The sequence below is a fragment of the Trachurus japonicus genome, chromosome 5 (genome assembly GCF_045865225.1).
Source record: "Trachurus japonicus isolate A0001 chromosome 5, Traja_1.0".
Lineage (NCBI taxonomy): Eukaryota > Metazoa > Chordata > Actinopteri > Carangiformes > Carangidae > Trachurus > Trachurus japonicus.
In genome coordinates this window covers 35,030,064-35,055,586 of record NC_140911.1, presented here as the reverse complement: position 1 = coordinate 35,055,586, position 25,523 = coordinate 35,030,064, and the positions used below count along the sequence as shown (strand labels likewise).

General features: G+C 41.1%; 1 protein-coding gene across 1 annotated transcript in view; it reads right to left on the bottom strand.

Annotated features, from left to right (window-relative positions):
* cdh22 (cadherin 22) overlaps positions 1 to 25,523 on the bottom strand; it is a 174,245-nt gene that overhangs the window by 38,851 nt on the left and 109,871 nt on the right. The window contains exons 5-9 of the mRNA XM_085777693.1: positions 14,486 to 14,605; positions 10,754 to 10,921; positions 6,473 to 6,654; positions 5,202 to 5,458; positions 1,257 to 1,393 (exon numbers count right to left, since the gene is read on the bottom strand). Of these exons, the coding sequence (XP_085633819.1) occupies positions 1,257 to 1,393; positions 5,202 to 5,458; positions 6,473 to 6,654; positions 10,754 to 10,921; positions 14,486 to 14,605 (864 nt within the window). The remainder of the gene's footprint in view (positions 1 to 1,256; positions 1,394 to 5,201; positions 5,459 to 6,472; positions 6,655 to 10,753; positions 10,922 to 14,485; positions 14,606 to 25,523) is intronic.

Genomic DNA, 25,523 nt, shown 5'->3' with positions numbered 1-25,523 from the left:
CTAAGACAACATGAATCAGTAAGATGAAAAAATATGTAAGCTCTCCCTTCACTTTCAGTGACATGTCCTGTCAGCTCTATGAAAAGGGATAAAATTAGGACTGTATCTCCCCCACTGATATCAGAAAAGTGACAGTGAGTGCATTGACAGCTAATTCTCAGACCTATGATGTTTTTGATGGACTGGCAGAACAAATAAAGTCGGTTCAGTGTGATTTCAAGCTGACAAGTTGTTTCCCTTGTGAAAACTGTAGCAAAAACATTAATATTCCAAACAAATTATTGAAAAGCTGGTATCATCCCAGAAGTGATTGACAAGTCTAATAGAATCAATAACCACAAACAGATCTAAGCTAAACATCTGATTCTGTATTGGTGATGCTTGTGACCTTTGATTAAAAGTATTAATGTCAGACACAGACAGTTTTTTTTTTGTTTCATCCACAGCTAAAAGAAGCATCAAATTCATGCCATCAGCCTAAAAAATACTGCACATTACTGATGTTAGTCATTAAACCATTTTATCCCTTGATACATCCTATAACTTCAGAGATGAAAAAGTTGTTTACAACAAAATCCTACATCCGTTTCTTCAACCATATATTTCTGTCCTATTTTCTGCCTTTCTCAAGGCTAAAAGCCATCTAAAATGAGCCAGAAGCTTTAGCAGCTAATGATCACAGCAGCAGTTTGAGCTTGTCTGTCACCCCTTATCACCCCTGGTGGGAGTCGGCAAATGTTCGGCAGCAAATTCAACTTGTGGAGTCTCCATCACTGGCAGGCACTGGGAGTAGCATGCCAATCAATGGAGTAATTTTAACTGTCTTGTTTTAAAAAACTGAAAGTGTAATTTGTTCAAACAAATGCAAGTAGTTTCCTTGTCAGAAGTTTCAACTGTCACTTATGTAAGTTTTGTCATTGTGTCCTTGTTTTTGTTTTTTCTCCTTGCATAATGCGAAATGGCTATAATTATAAAAATCATGAGAATGAATTTTAATTACTATTTCATTGTTTTGCCATTGCAGTGTTATTATCTGGAAAGCATGCTTCTTCAAGGCTTTGCTTTGACATGTTATGATGCACAAGTCTTGCGTAAAGTGAAAATGAAACTATTGTCTTGGATCAGACTGTCCACAGCAGGATTAATTATATGTTATTGCAGACGTTTCAGCGAGGTGAGAAGAGCACTACATGATGAACAACACCTCATTCTTCCCTGCAGTAGGAAGACATAATGAGACAAGCTCAACAACGTACCTGCTTCTACAGCCTTCACGGTGATATTGTGCCAGCCTGCGGTCTCTCGGTCCAAAATCTTTCCCAGTGTGATGGCTCCTGAATCGGGATCAATATGGAAGATCATCTCCTGGTCTGTGGTCCGATCGATAGAGAACCTGTAACAACAGACGTCATGCATTGTAGATGTCAAGAAAGAGAGAAAACTGACTGAGAGGTGGGGTCTACAGTAAACAGGAATTTCAATTATCAAGTCATTTGGGTTATTTGTATTTTTTTACATGAGCTTAACAAGGACATGGAGAGTTGACTTCAGGCTAAAGCAAAGAATAACAGCTTCCATAGAAGGGACCAGGGTTTAAGTAATTATATTTTCAAGGCATTTACTGTAGCCTTGTCACAGGTCCTGTGACTCTAATAGTGCTGTGTCCCCTGACTGAAAGCCGCTATACTCTGACTTTTTCTTTGCCTTTTCGGTGTAAGAAAACAAACATTAAATTTTCATTGTGCACTCTAGAAAAAAACCCACAAATGCATCTTTCCGTTCTTTGGGGTACTTGGTGCTCTCAAAAGATTGGTGAGTCAACAAAAATCTGCTGAAAGGTTTCTTTGTTCTTAGCTCCTCTCCCTCATCACACGCTCACAGCTGGCTGGCTTACTCATGCCCACATAGACCATAAAAAAGCACCATGGGCATTATCGGCTCTCTCAGCCTCTCTGACAAACATGCCAGCCAGCATCCTCCCAGGTCTCATGAGAATAATGGTCACATGTTGTAGATATAATGCACAATGTCAAGAGAAACCATACCAACCAAATTGATGTGGTACAGAGAAAGACATGTGGATACAATTGGATTCTGATCATGCATTCTTAATATACTGTAATAGTGTGGGTGCTGCATCTGTTTTTTTTTTTTCATTCATGTCAGTGAATGTCAATAAATGAAACAGATTCTGATTATTAACCATTTCCTCTGCTGTTTACGAGGCATTGTGGGACTACATTCACATAAAATGCCCTGAAAATAACCTGTGTATGAAATGAGATTTTTTTTCTGTTCACATGAGAACTAACTCATACAAACATATTACCCACATGGATGTGCACGTGCATCCCATTTAGAGGAGTAACTGGATGTGGCTGGATTAGATGTACACCTCCCTCTATCTGTGTCCATTATTTTGCTGCACAATTTATTGTATAATAGTGTCCCCCCCCCCACATAATCAGACTTCTTAAAGCTATGGTCTACAATTTGGAAGACTGGTAATTATTATTATTATTATATTATTATTTACATCATTTATACAGCGATTATGGTCCTGTAGTCTGATCTACACAATATAAATAGCAAAAAGAACCAAATAAATCCATTCAGTCTATCAGCCGTAGGCCTGCATATTGACCAATGCTATCCATCCGTCACGGAAGGCTCCCTTTGGCTTGTACCCTCCATCCAATCCCCTCGTCTCCCCTGCTCTTCGCCATCCCGACTCGACACGCCTCGTCCGGCCTCGTCTCCACCCCCTTCCGCTTAGAAACTACAGTACAAGTAGTTTGTAACTGCCAAGCTGCTCAACCACAGACATGTGAACCCATGAACTCAGCACCTACTGGCCCCCCACCCCGGCCGGTCTGCCACTAGCACAGTACAGAAGCACAGAATGTGTTGCTGCCGTTGTTGCCGGTACCGGTGCCGCGTCAAGTCTCCCTGATCCTCTCCACGACACACTGCCGCTTCCAGCCGCAGCTGCAGCCTGAGCGGGGTCGCTCTGCTCACTGCACAGCCACACTGCGGCCCTGTGGAGCTACAGACGAGCATCCTCCCTCCAGCTCTGGAGCGTTCCACGGCGCTGCTATGGCGGCACCGCCGTCATTACCGGCAGCTGGTGCACCAGAGCTGGAGGGAGGCTGCTCGCCACACGTGTCTGGGGGAGAGGAGCAGGAAGACCGGGGTCTGTAGCAGAGCGACCCCGCTCAGGCTGCAGCAGCGGTGCTGATACAACAGAGTTAATCTTTGGTTTTATTGTGGAAGGTGTGACTGTGAATCCGACATTTTACTCCACATTCAAAGCTGTGTTTGCTTTCTGCTGGCAGCAGGCTTGTTGCTGTGCTCTGCTCTGGTGAAGGGGGCGTGTCGTTAGGAGGCTCCTGCTTTTTTCAAATTTTTCTTATCGTCTTTCAGATCGTAGACCATAGCTTTAATTGTCAAGCATGTTAAATAAGAAATAAAAATATAGACCTTCTGTTTCCAGTATGTGTTGGCTCTTGTGGGATGGGAGTGGGAGGAGTGGCATCATTACCATGTTTTAAGTCTCTTACCAATCCTCTTCTCATGAACATAAATTCTCCCACTGTTTAGAATCATGAACTCTTTCTTCCAAACATTGTCATTGTGTGACAAAAACACAAACCTGGCCGGCTGCAGTTTTCACCATGTGGCAATAATCTCTTGCTTTGTATTTGAGAGCATTCTTTTTCTGAGGTGCACCTACTGTACATGTATGCTGTCTCTCACTTGTTTGACTCAACTGGTTGAATCTTTATGCAATGTCAGGCTTTGTTTGTTTTAGCTGTTCTATGTCGCGTGCTTCCATTTGCAGCTTGATGTGGAAGAATGACTCTCTCCAAAAGGGGTGGTCTTAGATCCTCACACTGATCACTCTGGTGCATGATTATGTCGGGTTTAACAAGGGTGTGTTGAGTAATGTCAGAGGCCGTGAGCTCTCTATCTAGTGGGTGGCTACTGGCCAACCTCTGACCCCCCCCTTTCACTCACTTGCCCATTCACTTATTCAAACACATGTACGCACAGTCGCACACATACTCATATATGCTTGAACACGTCTCTCTCTCCCTCTCTCTCTGTCACACACACATGCATGCTTGCAGGTGCAGGCTGCCAAGACACTGGTGAACGACAGCGCTGCCATTGTGTTGTACTTTATTACACCTGGAACTCTGAGCCTCATGCATTTTTAATCGAGGTAATTTGCACAGGCCCCTGCGTGTGTCGGAGTATACTCCGTCAGTGAGACTGTCTTAGCCCTTATCTATATTCCCCTCTTACACTACAATTGCTCTTCTGAGGACACATAAAGCACAGACCTTGGTGTAGAAGATTACCCGACGATACTGTTTTTATCACACATTGTGATCTGAGAGAAGAAAAAAGAGAGACGTCTTATGGCTCCATCTATCGTACTAGTCTTACTGTTCAGTGTTTGCTTGTGCCTTCATTCCATCTTCAAGAGGAATTGCTAAAAGAAAATATTTTGCTCTCAAGCCTATCAGCTACCCATGTATTCACTTGTAGTTAGTGAGATGTAGTTTGGGATGTTGCATTTTTCATAGGGCAAATTTTGTTCTGACAAAAAAAAATCGACTACAGTTTACAGCGTTACAGAGTAACACACAGTAGATGCAGCAAATGTGTGATAGCAGGCCTGTGTTCTGGCTGCCAGTGTTGCAGTGCTACAGTGTCCTGTCCAAGCCACATAAAAACAGAGGTACTCATTGTCATGCAAAACTTTGCTTCGTGATGTTGTTATTCACATTAGGGAAGTAATATCTTCCCACGGCAATGTGTTATTGCCAGTGTTTTGGCAGGTATATTTTTATCGGGCTGTTGCGAAAAAGCAGCTGTGTACCTACAGTATCTAAGAACTGTTTTAATCCCATCTCTGTATTTCCATCTATTTTTCATCGATGCCACTGTTTTAACACAGCCCAGAGGTTTTAATATCATTTCCGAGTCGCATCACACAAACATAAGTACAAACTCAGCACTGTTGGGTCAGAAACAATCCCTTCTTTAAAGCCCTAGTCTGCTCGATCTATTACATTTCAAGTATAGTTTGCATTCCAGTGTGGATCATTGTCGTGTTAAGTGTGAACCAACTAAGGATAATGAAAAGTATTATTCTAACATCATACATACGTAATGATTTGGTGATTCCTTACCTGATGCTTTTATTCTTCACGTCTGGATCTCTAGCAGTAACGATGCCAACCAACGCTCCTACTTTGGCGTCCTCCAGCACTTCCATGATGGCTCCCTCTGCTGGTTGAAATATGGGTGCCTCATCTATGTCCAACACGCTGACACGGACAATGGCCTGGTCTCGAAAGGAGCCTAGGTCCACGAAGCGAGGGTCCACGTGTTTATTTACAGCCTCCACCACGACGTTGTGTATACGCTTGCTCTCAAAGTCCAGAGGCTGGAAGAGGAAAAAACAATCCATGAGCAATCTCAGGCCGTCCAGCATTTGAAGTGGCAACATGCCCAGCACTGATACTGATGGCCAGAGGCTATATTACATTACAATAATAATGAATGAATCTACACTCATGCAATATAGATTTCAGCCCTCAGAGCCAGAAGTCAGCCACTGCATCAATGTACACATATCCCTTCACAAACAAACTGATGCTGTCTCTCAAGTTATTGTGAAGCGGGCACTGGGTTAGGCAAACATCACTCCTGCTGGCCCATATGGTTGCCACTGCCACATTGTCAGCACTCCATTGAACCAAAACATTGCTACTGGCTGAATGTCACATGGGTCATTTTCCCATTAGGCTCCATTCACAAAAGTGGCGTGTCACTCAGGAGAAACACTTCTGAGATCTGTGTGTCTCAATGAAGAGATGCAACTGCTACAATGTTTTTTCCCGCACTCTTTTTTTGTCACAGATTGCAAGGTGGGGAAAGAAACTGAAAACAGTTCAACTGTTGAAGAGAGACAGTAGTGACAGCACCTGTCAAACTCCAGCGGGCAACCAATGATCATCAATCATCAAAGACCAATCTTCTCCTTTTCTCCCCCAATTCTATGGATGTTGAGTTTTCTGTCTGAAAAGAGATGCTCAGCTGACTAAGAGGAAAGCTCTATAGTCGCTCAGCAGAGGCCAACGTGTTTATTACTTACAAAATCCCAATCAGCATGGGTGTAACAAGGCTTGAGGTGTTATGGTTTAAAACGACAACAACAAATGTTTAAAGAGAATGTGGCTACTGTGCCCGGTGAAGGTATTGACTCTGATATTAGAACAATCATTTCCCAGCACAGTGCATACAAAATTGTGTTTGTAAATTTAAAGCACAGGTAGAAATGACTTAGTTCAATTATGCAGCTTGTTGCTGTCTTGTTGCTATGCTCTGAGGGAAAGGATGAGTGAATCACCACCAACAACAATAAGACCAGTGTAGGAGACCTTTAGATTAAACGTACTTTCTTGATGGAAACAATAGCTTCCTGTGTCTGCATATCAGTTGTGACCTTGAAGAGCTCCCCTCCCTCTTTGATCAGGTAGCTCATGTCGGTGTTCTCTCCCATGTCCGCATCCATGGCGATGACACGTCCCACCGGCGTCCCCGTACTCGCCCCCTCTGACACCGAAAACTGATACATCTCTGGTATAAGGAGAAGGTTGCCGGAGGTGGGAAACATATGTGGACAGATAAAACGAGGAGAGTCAGGTTTAGCAAAGCAACAGTGGAGTGAAATGACAAACAACAGTGTAGGTGGTGATGCAGAAAGCACCTCAGCAGAAGAAGGATGGGAGACAAAGGTTACTGGGAGAGGAAGAGAGAAAAACACTGGTGGTGGAAGGAAGAGGAAAGATAGATGAATGGCCGTAGGTGGAGAAAAAGGGGGATAATGGTAGAAGAGATGGATTGGGGCCAGAAACAGAAAAAGTGGGATGGGGAAGGGAATGAGATCGTAACAAAAGGAGAGGAGATGTGTGATGAGAAAACAAAGCTGAGTTGGGATGACATTGAAAGAACAGCAACAGGTAGACTTCAGGCAGCGTCTGTCACTGTAATCATTACATTCACATAAAAGCTGTATAAAAATACTCAAATCACATTATTATACCTTTATCTGAAGACAATGTTTTGTCATTTTCAAGATTCAAGATAATTTACTGTCACTGCACTGGTGAAACAACACAATGAAATTTAGTTTAGGCAACAATCTATCCATTTAGCAGCATTTGTAGAAATAAATAGAAGGTTAGGGTTTGTCTTTTTTGCTGTGTTTTATTACAATATCAATACTACAATATGAATGTACTTACTGTGGCACTAGCCTTATCTTTTAAAGCAACACTATATAGGATTCGGGGTAGCCTACTTTGGTTGAGAAGAGCAACTCTCTGCTACCTGTGTCTACACGTGACCCCGCCCAGCTTGCAGTGGCGGCACCATTCATCATATTAACCATTTTTCTACCACTTCAATGAGTTTAGAAAAATGATTTTATGGTAATAAAATACTACATAGTGTTGCTTTAAAGCAGATATCATCGGCACGGCCGTTTCGGCTAATGCTGTGTTCAAGGCAGGCTTTTGAAACCGTAAGTTACAGCTTCAAGTCACAACTACGACTTGGTAGCATTCCAGGTAACCCGTAGCTCGTGTTTTTACCGTCCTGTTGTCTGTGAAAGTTCCCTATAACGGCCACTCGTAACTTCCGACCCGTGAACTCGTACCAGATCGAACTGGTATGACTTCACAGGAAGGAAAAACACAAAGTACGAGTTTCCTTGAACGCACCATGAGTTAGCAGCCCCCGCCCTTGTCAGGCATCAATTGGTCCTCGTGCTACGTCACCACATTCACGCGCATCCCTTGGCTGCACACACAGCCCTTCATGCCGTTCTCTCCCCTCATTGGATAACACTTGTATCCCACAAGGAAAATTTTCTCCTCGGGTTACAGCAGAGCAGAGTGACGGAGAGACTCGTGTTTAGGCTGAAATACTTCATGTAAGTGATTGCTGACGGAAAATAGGACTATTTAGGACTTATATTAACAAAAACATTCCACTGATATCTGCTTTAATGTGTTGCTGGAATCACGTTGAATTCATAATATAGCTACACTTGATGAAATATAGCCTGATTAAAGCAGAAGTAAGCGATCCGGTCATTTTGGCTAACTTCCTGTCAGCCGATGGAGTTAGCAGTCCCCGCCCTCGTCCCTACGTCACCACATTCACACACATCCCTTGGCTGCACACACAGAGAGGACCGCCCCTTTATGCCGTTCTCTCTCCTCATTGGATAAAGGTTGTAGGATACAAGGAAAGTTTTCTCCTCGGCTTACAGCAGAGCAGAGTGACTGACTGACCCGTGTTTCAGACCAAACACTCTATATAAGTTGTAACAGTTTGATCCTATACTAAAGTCTGGGGTGCCAGTCAGTGTCAAAGTCTGACAAATAAAAAATAATCAAAAATAATAAGAAGATCAATTACTGCACAAAAAGGGTATTGTTTCCCCACCCAAGACTCCGTACATACTAACCCCACAAAATCAACTACTACTGCTGTACTTCTGCTTTAATCAGATTAAAATATAAAATTTATAGTCGGTATAATATGCAACTTTTTCACATTAATATAACTAGACCTACTTCATTTCTGAGCTGTGTTTTTCCATGATGATGATGACATCAACTTCAACTATGAATTTCAACAAGATGAAGGAATTTAGTCATTGAATGTCTGGATCTTAAATTATCAGAGAAAGAAGCCGAGCAAATGTTACGCAGCTCAGCTCAGAGTCACGGGAGACTTCCTGTCCTGTGTCCACTGAACTGTGCAGGCAAAAACTCTGATTTATTCGATTAACAGTTTTAATCCCCCCTTCCGTTGTTATGGAGAGGAGGACACGTCTGCAGATAATTTGGCTGCTGGTTAAAACCAGCTAAACATTTGGTTAATAAATTATCAGAGAAATAAAGGAGTGCAGCTTGAGTTATGTTGAGATGTCTTGTGTCTGACTAAAAATAATTTAAAGTCATTTTTTATGCTCTATCAAGTCAAAGGGTGAGCCACCAGAAGTATAGATTTTTAAAGTGAAACTCCTCTGATCCATCTATTATGGAGAGTAGGACACCTCTGCAGGTAATTCAGCTTCTGGTAAAACCCACCTGAACATCTGGTTCATAAGTTATCAGAGAAAAAAAATCAAACAATAAGTCTTAGCTCCCAGCCATTTACTAACGTCTCTGTCGATTGTGCCGCAGCAGTAAAACACTTTAAATGTAAAAACTGCTTGAATTCTGTGCTTTCTTCACAGACACTGAAGGATTCTAAAAAAACAGAAAGTCATTAATGGTGGTGAGGAAAAACTCCCACAATTCCACACTATTAAATTACAACACCCTTTTTTTTACTGTTTTGATTGAGAGACACTGAGCAGCAGATGTTACAAATCTTCTCTGATGTCATTGTCCTGTAATGTCTTAATGTGTTGAAGTCGCTGTGTGGCAGGTAGATTTACTATGACAGCAGGTGATTCAACAAGTTTAGCCAAAGGCTGTGGTTGTGTTGTTTGTGTCGGTGTGTGCTGTGGGTTTGTATGACAAGTCTCTTTTTTCTTCTATATTTTTGTCTACCCCAGCTTTATTATATAAACGGCAAAGTGTTTTGCATAAACAAGAATGGGATAACATTTACTTGTGACGACAGATATTGCAAATGCTAAATTTGAAGTTACATTTAAATGACAGAAAAAGAAAAAAAGCATGAGGCCTGCCAGAGTTCATTATGCACACCATAAAACAGATAAAAGTAAGAAGATAAACTTTATTGTTCCCCAGGGGGACATTATAGGAAAAAAAATCAAAGTCCTTACATATACAGTGTGTCGTCTTCCTTTGCATCTTATTTATGAGGCTGCCTTCCAAACTCTATCTATTCCCCATGGCCCACAGTGGAGATACTATAATCCTGCTGGGTTTATCCCTCTGACTGGGTAAATATGACTTACTGAGATGAAAAAAGGATTTATACAGAAATAAGAAAAAGGTGTGTGGAGACATATCAAATACAATCAACCAGACTGTCAGATGCTGTTCTTCCAGCTGTAACAAAAGTAATAGTGTTGTGGTTTAACTGTGAAAAAGTGGACAAAATAAACAGTTGAAATGAAAGCAGTTTTATTTGAAAATAATGATAATTATGTCGCATTTAAACCAGACTCAATTTATTTGCCATAATACAATTGATTTAGGTATGTTTGTGCGATGAGGGGAGACGGACTCCATTTTCAGTAGCATGTTTTAACTCTACCTGTTGAGGACTGAAAAGCCCCCAAACACCACCATACCATCATAAATCAATAATATTACAATAATGAAACTATCATCTATATTGATTTCATCTTTTCTTGAGCCTTTCTTGAAAGTAATGATCAAATGTGCAGTGGAACGCATCAATTCTTCACATCTGATAGACTACTTCGTTATGGGCTGTGGTTTTGATTGGCCTATAAATTTAGGCTCTGTGATTTTTTTCAGACTACATGCAGCACATTAAGTATGACCACTAATGCTTGCTGGTGTCAGCAAGCCTGCGGCCTGCAAACTACACTGTATTCATATTTTTTACTGTCTTTCAATTCTCACTTTTACACTTTTCTCTCTGCTCTTTCCTCCCTCTCCTTTTGTGTCACCAAGTCTTTCTCCGTCAAAAGAAAGAAGAATGTGTGGGAAACACTCACTCTGCAGGAAGCGTGGTGGGTTGTCATTAACATCTGTGATCACTATGGTCACCGTGGTGGAGCCGGAGAGACCGCCCATTTGTCCTGCCATGTCTGTTGCCTTGACGACCAGCTCATAACGATCCTGTGTTTCACGGTCCAAATCCGCCACTGCTGTCATGATGATCCCTAATGATTGAGGGACGAGGGAGAGATTGAAGGAGAGCCCCAGAGAGAGGGAAACAGAGCAAGAGAGTTGGGGGAGAAGTGAGGCCAATGGAAAGGTTACGTTGGTGGTTCACACTTACGCAATAACTAACTATATTTTGCCTCTTAGTTTGAATATTGACTTCTGCTAAGCACAGTATTATGGAGGCATAAGTGCAGCACATTCCATTTCACCTCCTCAGACAGGCTGGATGGAGGAGATTGTGTCATATTTGCGCCTCTGCCTATATACTATTTTATGGCTCAGCTGTATTAAAATGAATAATATATATGGGCAGAATGAAGGCATGCCTCAGCCACCCTGAACAGCATTACTTCCTTCCATGGTGGGTAAAACTGCGCTCAAACCTAAGAAGTAGATTTCCAAAGAGTAAGCGGGGGACACAGAGAAAGTGATATAATGTAGAAAGAGAGAGAGAGAGTTAGGAAGCGCACAGAGGGAGGCCAAACCAATGCAGTGACTTCATTTGGTCCACGGTGCACATGCTGTTGAATGTTAACCGAATGGTTGGTCAGATAAAACATGGTTGTACTGTAGACTGAGTGAAGGTGAAACAAGACTAACTCAATGTTAGTGCAAGGACCAACTTTTTAACTCAAGATGAGATGACCTGCTTCGGTTACCATGGCAAAAATTTGTGCAACAAAGCTAGTTAAACGTTACATTAGATTTGATTCTGGACCATGATGATTTGTCATTGTTGGGAAACAAATGTATGCTTTTTTAATTGGTAAAAACTACATTTGGCCAGCACTGGGGTCTCTCTTTTCATTCTATACGGTATGTCTCTCTCATGCTCACACAAACTAGCTCATGGCACTTCTTAGTTTAAAAGAGACATACCACTCATTGGCTCAGTGGCAGCAGCATCAGTAGCTGGCTGGTTTAGTGTGCAGTAGTAATATAATTCCACTTTACCCCTTGAGATTTTCAACATCAGAATCTATTGATGCATTTCCTGGGCTTGGTGCTGTCTCATTCCCAAAGGTTTGCACTGTGTTGGGTACACAACTCAGTGCTTCCAGTCACATTTAGCCCTGGGCCATGTTCTATGAGTAGCCAAAATACAGTACATGCAGCAATGGAGTTAAGGAGGGAGGCAGATGACATGGCCCTCTTTTATCCACCAAAAGCCAGGGGGGATGCATTCAAATTAGGGCTGTCAAGAGTAAAAACTCCAGTCCACAACTAGTACACAACACTATTGCTATAACATGGCAGAGCCTGAGAGTAGACGACTCTACATACAGTAGTCTGCATGTCATGAATGTACTGTAGTCAGTCGACTGCACATGGTCCACATTCTAATGCATATCACATATTCTTAACATTAACCAATTTAACCGGGTAATGGGGCCGTGTACACCAACTGTGAAATAGTGTCTCAGTATGGTAATGCATTCCATTAGTATGAAATAAATGGTGATGTTCCAATCATTTTTTTTCACTCACATCAATTGCGTTTCTGTTTTCATCTGGCTAGGCAATGGAAATCTAAATCTACTGTGCTTTTACAAAACCAGCTGTTCTGTAATTTGGACCTTCATTGCCATTGTAAAAACTGCAAAGAGCTATTTTTTCCAGGCTTAGGTATTTGCTTGCCCTTTGCGCCTTGGAGAGGGTTCATTTCCTCTGCCACTGTGTGCACTGTCAGCAAGCAATGATCTGCACATATTGCTGCTCTCTGCTGAACTCTGACCCTGTGCACAAATCTATAGCGCACATGCAGCACAGCCGACCAAGGCGTGAAATCCAGGAGATGTCTTTATCAACATTTTATACATCTGCATTCTTACACAGAACGCGTGTCTTATTTATCCATTTGTTTTGTTTTGATTCCCATGTTCCCTTGGCCGTTAAGATATGGAAGCATCCCTTGTTGCTGATTTTGTTTTGAAACGAGGTACAAGAGGAGGTAAATGGCTCTGTGTTAGCACAGACCCAAAATCCAATCTGCAACAAGGAACAATGCACAGTCTAAACAACTGTGGTGTTTCACCCATTCCGAGAGGAAAAGCTTCAACAATATAATTCAGGGGGTTTGATGTGGGGAACACACACCAGCACAAAATGCATCCAGAGGCTCTGAGGTGGAGTCTGCAGTACCTCATGCCACTGTAGGCTGAACTGCATATGGCACATAAGGAACATCATACTAAATGCTATTTATCATGTTGTATTTGTTACAATTCTGTACGTGAAATCTCACTTCACAAAATGCAAATGTAGGTCCCATGTACATCAGTCTGAAATTTCTGTAATCCTGGATAAGGATGAATGAATAAATTGCAAATAATCAGTAGTGGGAAAACAAGACACGTGTTAGAAGGTTTATTTAAAATGTGTAAAATGTATTACTATTTTTATGTTACAGTATAATGATGCCATGATCCACTTTTAAATTAAAAAAAAAATCTTATACTGAATCCAGGGTTCAGTCTTTATAAAAAATAATTCCTTTGCCTCAGGGACACCTCCGCCTCAGGTCAGTGCGACAGAGAAAACACAGAGACTGTTCAGTTTGTTGTCAGGGTGAGTGAGAGTGATATTAATGAGGCAGATTTCACAGCTGTTCTGTGTCCTCTTCATATTGACCTTCTTGACTCGCACCCATTAAGCTGGCCTGTCCGCCTAAAAAAATGGTGAAGGAGAGGGGGGGGGGGGGGGGGGTTGTGGGTAGCGTGGGGGGTCAGGAGACGTAGGCTGGAATAAACCACCCAGTCTCTCCTGGCTAGTCCCACCAAGGCAGAGCCATTTATCATCCAGGCACCCAGGCTGACCAAATCAAAGTGGAGGAGACCAAAAAAGGAATCATTAAAACTTTAGTGCATTTCCCTTGGGGGGCATTTGAAGGCAACACTGATGCTAAGCTACTTCTGAAAGACTGTGGGTCAAGACTTATCCCTCCTGTAAGATCCAGACTCTGAGGGAAACTGGGACTTTTTGGATTATATAACTTGGATGAAATTCTTTAGGGGGTAAATCTGGATCCAGCTGAAGTATAACCCTGGGATTTACTGTAGATATAATGGTGGGCAACTGTCAAAACAAATTTGTTAAATTGACCAGCAGACCAGCAGTTCAACGTAAATCAAAAACAATTAAACCAAAGCATTTTGGAATAAATTCATGTAATTCATAATAATCATATTCATAAGAACATGTTATTCTCTCACATTGTATGTCAAGGCAAAGGATGCTGTTGCTGCCACATAATTATCATCTAAAATAAAATCTCCAAATATATGCTCAAAGCTTGTGCTAAACACAACCAAACAAACTGTGCCATATGGTACAGTACTTGCTACTGTAAGAGCAGCCAGTAGTTACTGGCTGAAGCTCTGTAAAGTTGCTTGTGTTTGGCAAATTGATTTCCTGATTTTGGCCACAAATTTTGATTGATCTGGGAATTATGGTCTCTGAGCTTGAGATTGCTTTAGAAAAAAAACAAGGAACGCTAAGAAAAGAATCTTATGTGAGTTAAGGGCAGCCAGTGCTGAGTGTGTGGTCTTTATCGCTCTTACCTGTGTGTTTATCAACAGTGAAAAATTTCTCTCCATCCAGCACGCTGTACACCACTCTAGCACTGCTGCCGTATGTAGGGTCGTCAGCATCTGATGCGGTAACCTTCATAACGGACGCTCCTGTTGAAAAGAGATAACAAAATGTCAAAAAGAGAGAGAGGGAGGAAAAAAACACTTCTGAGCAGGGAGGCCACTGGGGAAACTTTGTACTGGAATCCAAAAATGTGAGTTTAAATCAGACTGAAAGAGTAAAAGTTAGTATAAACTACACAAGGAAGGGCAGATGTGTTGATGTACGCGTTTTTTCTTTTTAAGGGTGAATGCAAAACCCTGAAACTTTCTATCTTTGACCAGTGAGACTTTCAGTCCTTGACAGTGAGGACACTTACACAATAGTAGGACAGGCTGGCCTGTCTCCAGTCTTTCAAAGCACCGTTTGAGGGCTTCGCCTTTTTGTTACGGTTCAAATGAAAATGTGGTTTTGGATAAGGTAAGAGCAACGTGTGGGGTTTGGCACATGGCTGTGATGTTTGAGGCCGTGGTCTTGGGAATCCATCACATCAATAAGCGGGACGCACGAGTATAGTAACATTAATCTGTTTGTGATTTTGTGCACATACCAGTGTTCGTTCATGCGTGCTTGTCTGTGATTATACCTTGGAGAGGGAGGTTAATGCATTTGGGTATCACTGCACCAGGTAACTACATCATCTCTATGCACATAATTTTCCAAACAAATTTTATTTTTTATGTTTCAAATTATTTTTTCACTTTAATACCAACGCTCAGAGTTGTTTTGCCGCACGTCGGCACAGAAGTTGCTCTGTGAGATGAAAGGAAACATGCAGTCATAACATTCTATCCTTAAAGACGGTTAGAAGCGTAAGAAAACTACAGCAAACAATTAGCGGTAATTACTGGCATTTAGGCAGAGAATAGAGTCATTTCCACATAGAACCTTTAAATTGGCGTTTATGAAGCAACAGCGTTTAAGTCATTATTTCTCACCCTGTGTAGCGTATTTGTCAACAGTGTGCATACACAAGCCTCTGGCAGCAAATACGCAGGCGCATCTCTCCATTTAGTCACACATTTTAGTTAAAGCTTTGCCTGAAGCCTATGAAACTTTAAGGTGCTTCATTTTTAGGATAAGAAACAACCGCATACTTGCCTTTGAGCATGTGAGCATATTTCTCTTCTTTCTATAAATAATTTCACTTACAGGCAAAAAGGAGATAAAAAGGAAGACGTTCCTGCGCGCCATAGGTCCTCAAGGACAAGGAGTCAGTCTTTGTCTCCATCACTCTGGCCGATGCTATGGGTAATTACTGACAGCTGGTGTTGTCCACCAAAGGTCACTGCTGTAGCCTTTCTTAGAGCCCTGTCATGCTACTGTCCAGCCACATAATGGCCGTATGCTAATGATGCTAATTAGTGGGAAGTGTCAGAGCACTGTTTGTTTCCTGTCATCCAGCAGAGCTCCTAAGGGGGAAAGAAGGAGGGAGAGGCCAGTGGATTATCATTAAAGTCACCCGGCCATTAAATCAGACAGCCTCAGATGACCACGGTGCCGCTGTCACCTATAGCTGTCTTTTGTTCTCCAGGTATGTGGCCAAAGTGCTGGGCTGTTCGCATAGTAACATGTCACTAGAATACTGTATGATGCAGCGCTCTACCTGGTGTATGGTCACACTGAAACAAATGAGGGTGTGCTTTTCTGCAGCTGTTCTGAGCAACATGAGAATGTGACAAATTAGCACAAAGGTAAATTATCATAGGAAACAATTGTGAGAAGGGATAAGTCAAGACACACAAAAAGTGGGTGGACAATTGGTTGGACCAGTGTCTGCAGCACCAATGAATCACAAATTCTGGTACTATCAACAACCTTGTTTGGTTCTCAGATAAATCCTGATATATTGCAGCTCCCTGTGGATTCAAAGCATTGCATATTAACTAGGGCGGAATGAGCTTTTAATTCATATATAGTCATTAACTCATCCAAATATGCAAAAGTACACACCAGCCTGATCCTCAGAAGATCAAGGTGTGCCACATCCCAGATTTGGGGGATGAGTGAGTTATCATTCTTATTGTATTAAAATCATAAAACTGTATAGAGCCTCAGCATTTCCATTACTGGCAACAGGCAGTGGTTTGTTAATTCTGCTTACCTGGTTGGCTCCACTGCTGTGGATCCAACACAGCCATTTTCGTCCATGGGATTATTCCCTTATCTTAATTTTCCTCAGGTAACAATCAGTTTGACGCTCAGCTGTTTCTGGGTACTGCCTGGCAGCAACGTCAGATGGCTTGGAAGAACTATATAAATGCAAATGCTTCTTTATTGTGTTTATATTAAAAGGAGGAGTGAGGCAGTGAGTTTGGCACTTAGGTTCGTATTAAAGCTCTGGCTAGCATCAGTGTTTTCAGTGTGAGAAGTCATTACTTACATTATCTGTTGGCGTGGTTGGCGTTGACTTAAGCAGATTCTACTTTTGATGGACTTGTGGGAATTCAATAAAAAATATTGACTTTCGCAGATTGGAATGTAATGCATATAGCAGTAATATGAGAAATGTGTCTAATGGGGAGAGAAGCTTCAGATGTTCATTATCTAAAGAGTTGTTTTTCTCTCACCAACTAAAAAGCTGAAGCACAAATTGCTCTCAGAAGAGGCAGCATCTACTGTTGCACTAATAATTTTAATGACCACAATATACATGGTTGCCTCTCTTTATTCGCCCTCATGGACACATTTGTTTAGGCTGAATTTGTTTGGTTTGGTAATACAACAAACCTTTCAGCATCATATTCTCCACATACTGTATCAGTGCAATAATGAGACGAGTGAAAGTGAATGACAGAGTTAATTATACCTCATGTTATTGCCTCACTTTAACTAAGCAGGAGATTGACACTTAGAAAGAAATTATTTTGCTGACACCCAGTGGCTGATGCTTCAATCTTGCTCTGCATTTAGTATAGAAAAGTGTGTATTTAGTATCGCACCCACTGTGGCGTTCTTACACTATAAATACTATAACAGCGCTGACACATTTCTGACCATGCCCACTCAGAACCAGGGCCAGGTTAAACTGCAGCTGCATCTGTAGACCGAATTAAACCAAAACAATGTCTTTCCACGTGGTGTTACTGCAGTTCATTAATGTGCGTGACCTTAATTTTGCCACTAGTCTGAGTTTTGACAGTTGTTTAACAAATACATATTTAGTCATCTCGCTTACTCATCCCTTCACACTGCTTAGGGTGCAATTAATGCAGCAGCCTGCAGCTATTCCCAGCATTAAAACAATATTAAAAAGAGTAAATTATATTCTGACTTTCAAATGTAACTTAACTGCCCTTTAGTGTAATAATTAGATGATGTGACAGCAAACTGTAATTTAGCCCCTTTCCTAGCATTCACAAGAGCATTCATTAACGCAACTCTGTTTAGCAGTGTTCCTCGCAGCCACCTCCATCACTACGGACTAGACAGGGTTACACCGTCTCACTGCTGTGCAACTGTAATGAGGATACGGTATTGTGATTCCCTGTAAATCCTCTGGCAGAGCAAACTGCCTGGGACATTACTGCAATTGAATGGCAGCTGTTTATTACACATTACTTTGCATCTTTATTTAATAGTTATAATTCTATTATTATAATATGATAACTCCCCTATAAGGTTACTGGAAACCTTGCCGCGTACATGAGATTAAGGGCTAATTTAGTAAATAAATTGCCAGTTATAAAAACGTTATCATGCATAAAATATGAATATTATTATTAGTGTTGAATGGCCACATTAGTAAATGATTCTTTTCTAATTATTACATTGTTTCTCACTGGAACATGTGGTTCTCACAGTTGTCATGGTGAGGAGAATGTGTAGGAAGCAACAGTTGTCCCAAAATAATAATATACTCAAGCAGTCTGTGGTGAAAATGGTATTTAAGTGATGCACAATATCCCTTGAAGGATAATGTAAATAATATTTCGATGAAAACCAGCCCTGGGGCCATCTCTGGTGAAATGGAGTAAAGAGTTAGGATGTTTTTGGGGGAGGAGGATTCAGTGGAGGGTGTGTGACGATGGCTATATAGTTAGATTTATGCATGAGTTTGGTTTAATGGTATCAACACAGGCTGTCGGAATGGCTTCCCACACCATTTCAGCACTCTGGGAGAGATGGTTCAATTACTGCGAGGGGAGCTGGAGGAGAGTGCCACGTGTGAGACACTAGACTGACAGCTATTTAAGAGGCAGCCTCGTAAAAGAGATTTGTGCCTATCTCAGCTGGTGCCGTACTGGTGCGAGCTTCAGTGGAGGGGTCTAACGGCTGCAGCACTGAGCCCCTTTCCCACTCCGACCCGCCTTAATCTGCAGGACTGAGTGCTCCCCGCCCGCATTATGGATCATTTAGTAAAGCCATAAAAGCTGAGGTGTTTTCACATGAAAAGTTATTTCTTCACTACTTCTACTGTGATTCATTTCTCTCTCATCCACATAAATGCCCCAGGAGAGAGAGAGGAAGGGCTAGAGAGAGAGAGGGAGAGAGAGGGGGTGAAAAAGAATGAAGTATAAAGGGAAGAAAAATCTGCCATGTCATAAAAGCCAATGGTCTGCTTACATTGATCCTTTTCGTGATCTCTACAAGGACTTTAGGGAGATTTTTCATCCCTCCTGGCAGAGATTGTAAATCTACTCTTTGTTAGCCTTTGAACTCCTGTTTTTAATAGATCATATCATTATTGGTTTGTAGACAGTATCGTCAGCCAGTGTGGCAAGTTGTCGGTCACATCTCAGCCCAGGAAAAAAAAACATTTTCTGTGCAGTAACTTTTCAATACTGTTAAAAAAAAAATTCTTCAGGTTTGTCCAATTACATTTATTGATCATTATTGGATTTGATTACCATCAACCACAGTGCATTTATTGCCCCCACCCCCCGCCTCCCATTTCCTGTCTCTCTCTCAAGTCTCCTGTGCATTAAAAACAAAAAAGCCCCCAAAAATATACTTAAAGCCCCAGTATGTAACTATTTTGGCTTTTTATTAGCAAAAATCAAATATTGCTTTCATAAATACGTATTTCACTGTTACAAGTCGTTACAAATATACATAAGTGGGCGACGCACCGAACCGATGCGGCCATGTTGCATCGCCATTTTTTACGTTGAGTGGCATCGTGACCGTAGGTAACCATAGAAACTCAGCGGAGCTGTCGGCTCGGGGAGAAAGTTTTCCAGGTAGCGCCTGTTAAAACTGTCACCACTGTGTAGTGTGAGGAAGGACGGAGGCACTGGTGTTGCATTCAGGTGCAGTCAGGCAGACGGCCGTCGGCAAACCAACCGGATGTCATTTTACTCGACGAGAGAAAGACGGTAAAACGTGGGTCAGGTAAACAATACGACATCACCATGACAACATATTGTCACGCCTGTATTGTTTTGCCTCGTGCGGACAACTTCGTTTATCCTGTTACACGCAGCGTCTGTTGTCTGTCTGACGTCTGCCCATTTTCACGTGAATGCAACATCAAGAATACGTTCCAATATGCAACCGCACCGCTAGATGGGGGGAATTCCTACATATTATACCTTTAAAAAATATATATAGTGTATATTATACAAGACACTAAGACAATGTCCACACTTCTCTGCCTGACTCTGACACTCACCTAACTCAACACTACAGTTGTGACTAGACTGTGCTGCTGTGGCCACACACTGAATCACACATTCTCTCTCCCTCGCTCTTACCTCAACCCACCACAAATATCCTGATTCATACACATGACCACACTCACACACATGCACACACAGATCAGCCAAAATCAATTATGTCAAGCACTGTGGTCGAGCGCATAATGGAGGATGTTAGTGGTCATATACATAAAGGTGCTTGGCAGAGAATATTGATTGTAGGTTGAACCTGCCGTGTTGCATTGCTCTCTCCTGTGATCCGGCTGCTCCAAATGTCTCATCTATGGTTAGCATGACAGGCCCTGGCTGTCCTAATGGTGACTGCAGCAATTTGCAGCCTCCTGGGCAACCTCTCTGGACAAAAGTAACAAGACGGGTGATTATTACTTTAATCCCCTTGTGGAGTTCTCACATTACATACAAAAAGAAATGGGGGGGGGGGATTTATCTCTTGTGCTGTGTGTGTGCGTGTGCATGTGTGCGCGAGTATGTGACTGAGTGAGTGTGAGAGAGAGAGATGGAGAGAGAGAGAGAGAGAGAGAGAGAGAGGAGGTGAAATGTGATGTGTTGGTAGTTCTAATGCACAGTCCTACTTATGTACATGTTTTACTGTAATTTGTTACATTATAACCTGGACCCTCAAGCTCTTTGTTTTGAGCTATGATTTCCACTGTGCGTGCAGTTCAGTTGCCAGGACTATCCAAAGATAATTATTTTTTTATAAATACATATATATGTATATATATTGATACCATTGTTGAGCAAGGCTTTTTGCTTTATTTTGCCTAGTGCTACAGTTACCATGGACACCCTTGACCCTTCAAATGCCATGTAGTTTGTGCATTTTGTTTGCAATGTTATACTTGCGTAAACACCAATTGTTAGGGCAGTGACCTTCAAGAAGATACTTTGTGGAAAGTACATTCCACAATGTTTCTCCTGCGTTGCTCTCTGGGCTTTCAGTGTTGACACTCTCTATACCCTCTCCAGGTAATTTATCAGGCACTTCTTCACTTGATATATATATATTTTATTTTTTCAAGAAGCAAATCTGACCACACTGATGTTACTGTATGTTTATTTGTGCAGCAGTCACATCCTGCATGACATCCTGAAGCTCAGTTGTACTTGATCTAAAATCCATACAGTTTCCATTCAAACAAACTCAACAACAGAAATGCAATGACTTTTAAAAATCTACAGGGATTATGGCATTTTACAGAGATACCAAGCCTTAAGGTATAGATAGGCATAAATGTGAGAAAGCCTCAGACACTGACGTTGGTTTAGTAAATAAAAGTACGAGACATTGTCTTAAGTCATATATCTGTGGTTGGACTCTGTTGTTTGTCAGTTTCTACAACCCGGCTTTATAAATTAGATCGTGCCTATGATAGAGAATGGGATAAATGTCGGTTTCAGGCAACCATTTCCTGTTGTTCTTTGTGTTTGGTAATTCTACACTACATCAGCTTGTGTCATTAGAGGATAAGAGCTGAGGACAGCGGTCAGCTTAATGTCCATTATCAGACTGTTATTTGCCTGCCACTGTGGTTTGTCAGTTAGTGTTACCTGAGGTTTAGAGGCTACAGCACAGACGTCGTGTTGTGCCACATCTCTGCCACTCAGAGGTCCTGAGGTCCTCTCTAATGGAACCACATCAATCACAGGATTAGCTCCATGGAAACTTTTCACCCTGTTGTGATTCTGCCATCAAGAGCTGCCCCTCCTAGTCACATTTCCACCCGATTCGCTCACTGTCACCCGACCTTTGATAGGGAAGGATGTCTGCGTCAGTGACTAAATGGTTTCAAACCCAACAAACAGGGTTATTTTGTCAGTCAACTCACATAAAGACTGGAATAGAACCCACCCCCCACAAAAAACAAAAGAGAGTGACGGATGTCTTAGTATGCATGTTGTAACACGGTGTAATACTGATTTCAAATTGGAAAAGGTATGTCTTTATTACTTCAATATTACCTGGGCGTGTGGAGCATACAGTAAGCATTAGCTTGCAATGCCACTGTGCCACTGCCAACAATGTCTGAGCAGTTATGTGCACTACACATCCAGTCTCTTAATGCTCAATCTATCCAATGTTAAATTGTTAGAGACGCCAACCTATATGAATGTATACTATTGTTGAAAACAGCAGACTAGTTTGACATTACTTTAGCCACTGGGTTTTTAAAACTTTTGAAGCCATAGCTCAAAGCTACATGAATATTTAAACACTGACTGGTTGAGGAAAAACCAAAGGGAACAGAGATGAAATCCAGTTCAAATATTAATCTTGTGGCTTTCCTAAAAAAAAAATATATATATATATATATATATATATACACACACACACACACACACACACACACACACACACACACACACACACACACACACACACACATTGGTCCTATATGTCATCCTATGTAAGCCACCTGGTATTAAAGTGCAGTTGAAAAGCTGTTATTAATGTAGAAAAGTAAATCTAGGGTCCAAATTCAACATTAGAAGAAGTGCCATGAGACGCACTGCCTGAGGGAAAGAAATAGTTCTCCACTCTGTTTCTCTGTTTAAATCCACAGTCGCAGTTATTTAACATACTGTTTATCACGTCTCCATAAATAAATATAGTCACTGAACCTTCACATGTATCCAACCTTCACATTTATCCATTCATCTGTAAGTTAATTACTGTCACAATACATAACATGAAAATATTTTGTCATGTCAATGAAGTGGGTTGTGAAAACTAGTGAGCATTGTTTTAAAGGGAGGATCCGTGAGTGTTTTGCTGCAGGCCAGAATTCAAGCCCACTATTACTTTGGGGAAAGCAGTACTACTGTATGTGGAAAAAATAATCCCATATTTGATAAATAAAAAATAATAAAAAGCTCATTTAGAATACTAAATTAAGTCATTAGAAAACACCAGTGGAGGTAATGCAACAGAGGAAACCAAGAAAGAAATAACTAAGAAACAAAACAAAACAAACTTCAACTAAACGATATGAGATAGCATGATTCCTAACAGACCCAATGGATCAGATCTGAAGATTTACAACAAAAATAAATCTGAGAAATACATGGCAATGCAATGCAATTTAATTTTTTTTAAAAGATGAAAACTCAGTTGTCAGCAGAGAAAAACACAGTTTCCTCAGGAAAAAAAATTTGATTTTCAAAGGTTTTACACCAACTCATATTGAACAAAATACACTGAAGAGGACACCAGCTCTATATACAGTAGCTGCTGCATCTTACTAGAGAAGAAGCCAACTGCCTATAACAATTAGTCTATCACCAGCAAGTTCTGATGATTCCCTTACAAGCATTTCTTGAAGACTGTGGCAAACTTCAAATGCACTGAACTTGAACACTGTCAGTGAATCAAACTCCCCCAAAAGTCATCCATTTATTTTACCAGTCCAGCATTGTGCATGCTGCAGTACTGTAGTTCAGCTCAGTTTACAGACACTGAAATGTCTAGTTTACGTCATATATCACAATTTTAAATTTTGAATTAAGGTCAGAACATGATTAGTTCTTATTTGCTTCTTTTCATTTTTAAATGAGCTGCATTGGGCTTTTTTTTTTAAAATCTCCATTATAATCATATTCTACCTATTTGTCCCCAGCCCCCATCATAACTGTATAATACTTTATAGTATTGAAGTCAAGCACTACTTTTAAAAACCAAGAAAACAAAATGTGGGTATACTACATGTTTTACTACTTCAGCAATGTGTCATTTAGTCAAAACAGGTCAGTCTATATACTGTACAGTAGTTAAGTCCAGATACCAGATATATTTTTCATTATGCCGAGAGTGAAAACAAGACTATAGGTCAGAGGCAAATATATGGCTGGACCACATCATCTGTTTTCAGCTGTTTATCTTCTCTTCTTCTTCTCTCCTGTACTCTCTCTGTGCCCACATATACAACATTTTAACAGCCAAATTCCCAATGAACCTGTCCTTGTTTAGAGATTTGTCTTTTTCAGTTGTCAGACATCGGAACAAGTATGAAATAATGACTTTGGTTCATTAAGACCTTAACCAGCTGTTACTCTTAAGCCATGTCCGTGCTGCTGCTGCTGCTGCACTGCTAAAACCCTGATTTTATACCTGCAATGTTGTCTGGAAAAAAATCATCATTCTCTAATCACTTTGAGAAATCAACAACCAACAGAGAAGCGAGCACTCGCCCTACTGACTGTAAATGAAACTTTATCACTCAGTCAGTCAGTACCATTCACATTTATAGGCCTGCAGTCGAGACATACTGTACATCCAATGACAATTGTATTTGGAACCAAATTGTGCAGCAGTTCAAAAACATGGAATAATAGATAATATGCTCATCCTGGCTGCATTACAGTACATTTCATTTATTTACACCTCCTACTCTGGCTCTGTTCTTGAAGGAATAGTTTATAGAACAATTAATTTTGAATCAACATAAACATCCACATTCTCCCAAATTGTCAAACTATTTTTTTAAGAACGGGATGTATAATCATTGTAGTAGTCCATATATTCTTAAATGCTTTAGGCTGCCCCAAAAACTTCCAGCATTTAAGATTATATAATTCTTTACATGTGGACACATTATGTAACTTTAAGTGGTCTCAGTGAATGTTAATGTAACTTTTAGGATGACACATGGATTTTTGCCAATTAGAGGGTTTGTATAATGGAAAGGGCGATCGACCTGTACTGTACCTCTAACTTCACTTTGCAATGGACATGAGGCAACATTAGCTTTTAATATCACTGGTGATTTACATTAATGATGGGTCCGTCAGGGAAAAAGAACCTGTTAGTGAGAACCCATTAATCAAATAGATCTGCATGCAGGTTTAAGAGCAAAATGCATCTTTATCTCCTTTATTCCTGAAAAATTTACTGAGACAAGTAATAAATGAAGAGAGTTGAATCAAGGCAGATACGGCTGCATTATGTTTTATATCAGATAGACAATTGAGTTTTCTCTCAACCTGGCTCAAAGATTGCAACATACGGTAAGGACAGGGGGGGACACGAACGGTGGAGGAAATAATGATAATTCATTGAACAAAATGCTTAAAGGTATGTTGTGTAGGAATTACTCTTATCTAGCGTTGCGATTGTATATCGCAAGCAACTCAATCGTATTTTTCATGCTGCATTCACGTGAAATTGGGCAGACGGATGACAGCCGCTGCACGTAACGGCATAATCAAGCCTCTATGTAAACAAGTCAGCACGAGGCAAAACAATACACGTGACAATATGTTGTCATGGTGATGTGGTATTGTTTACCTGACCCACGTTTTACCGGCTTTC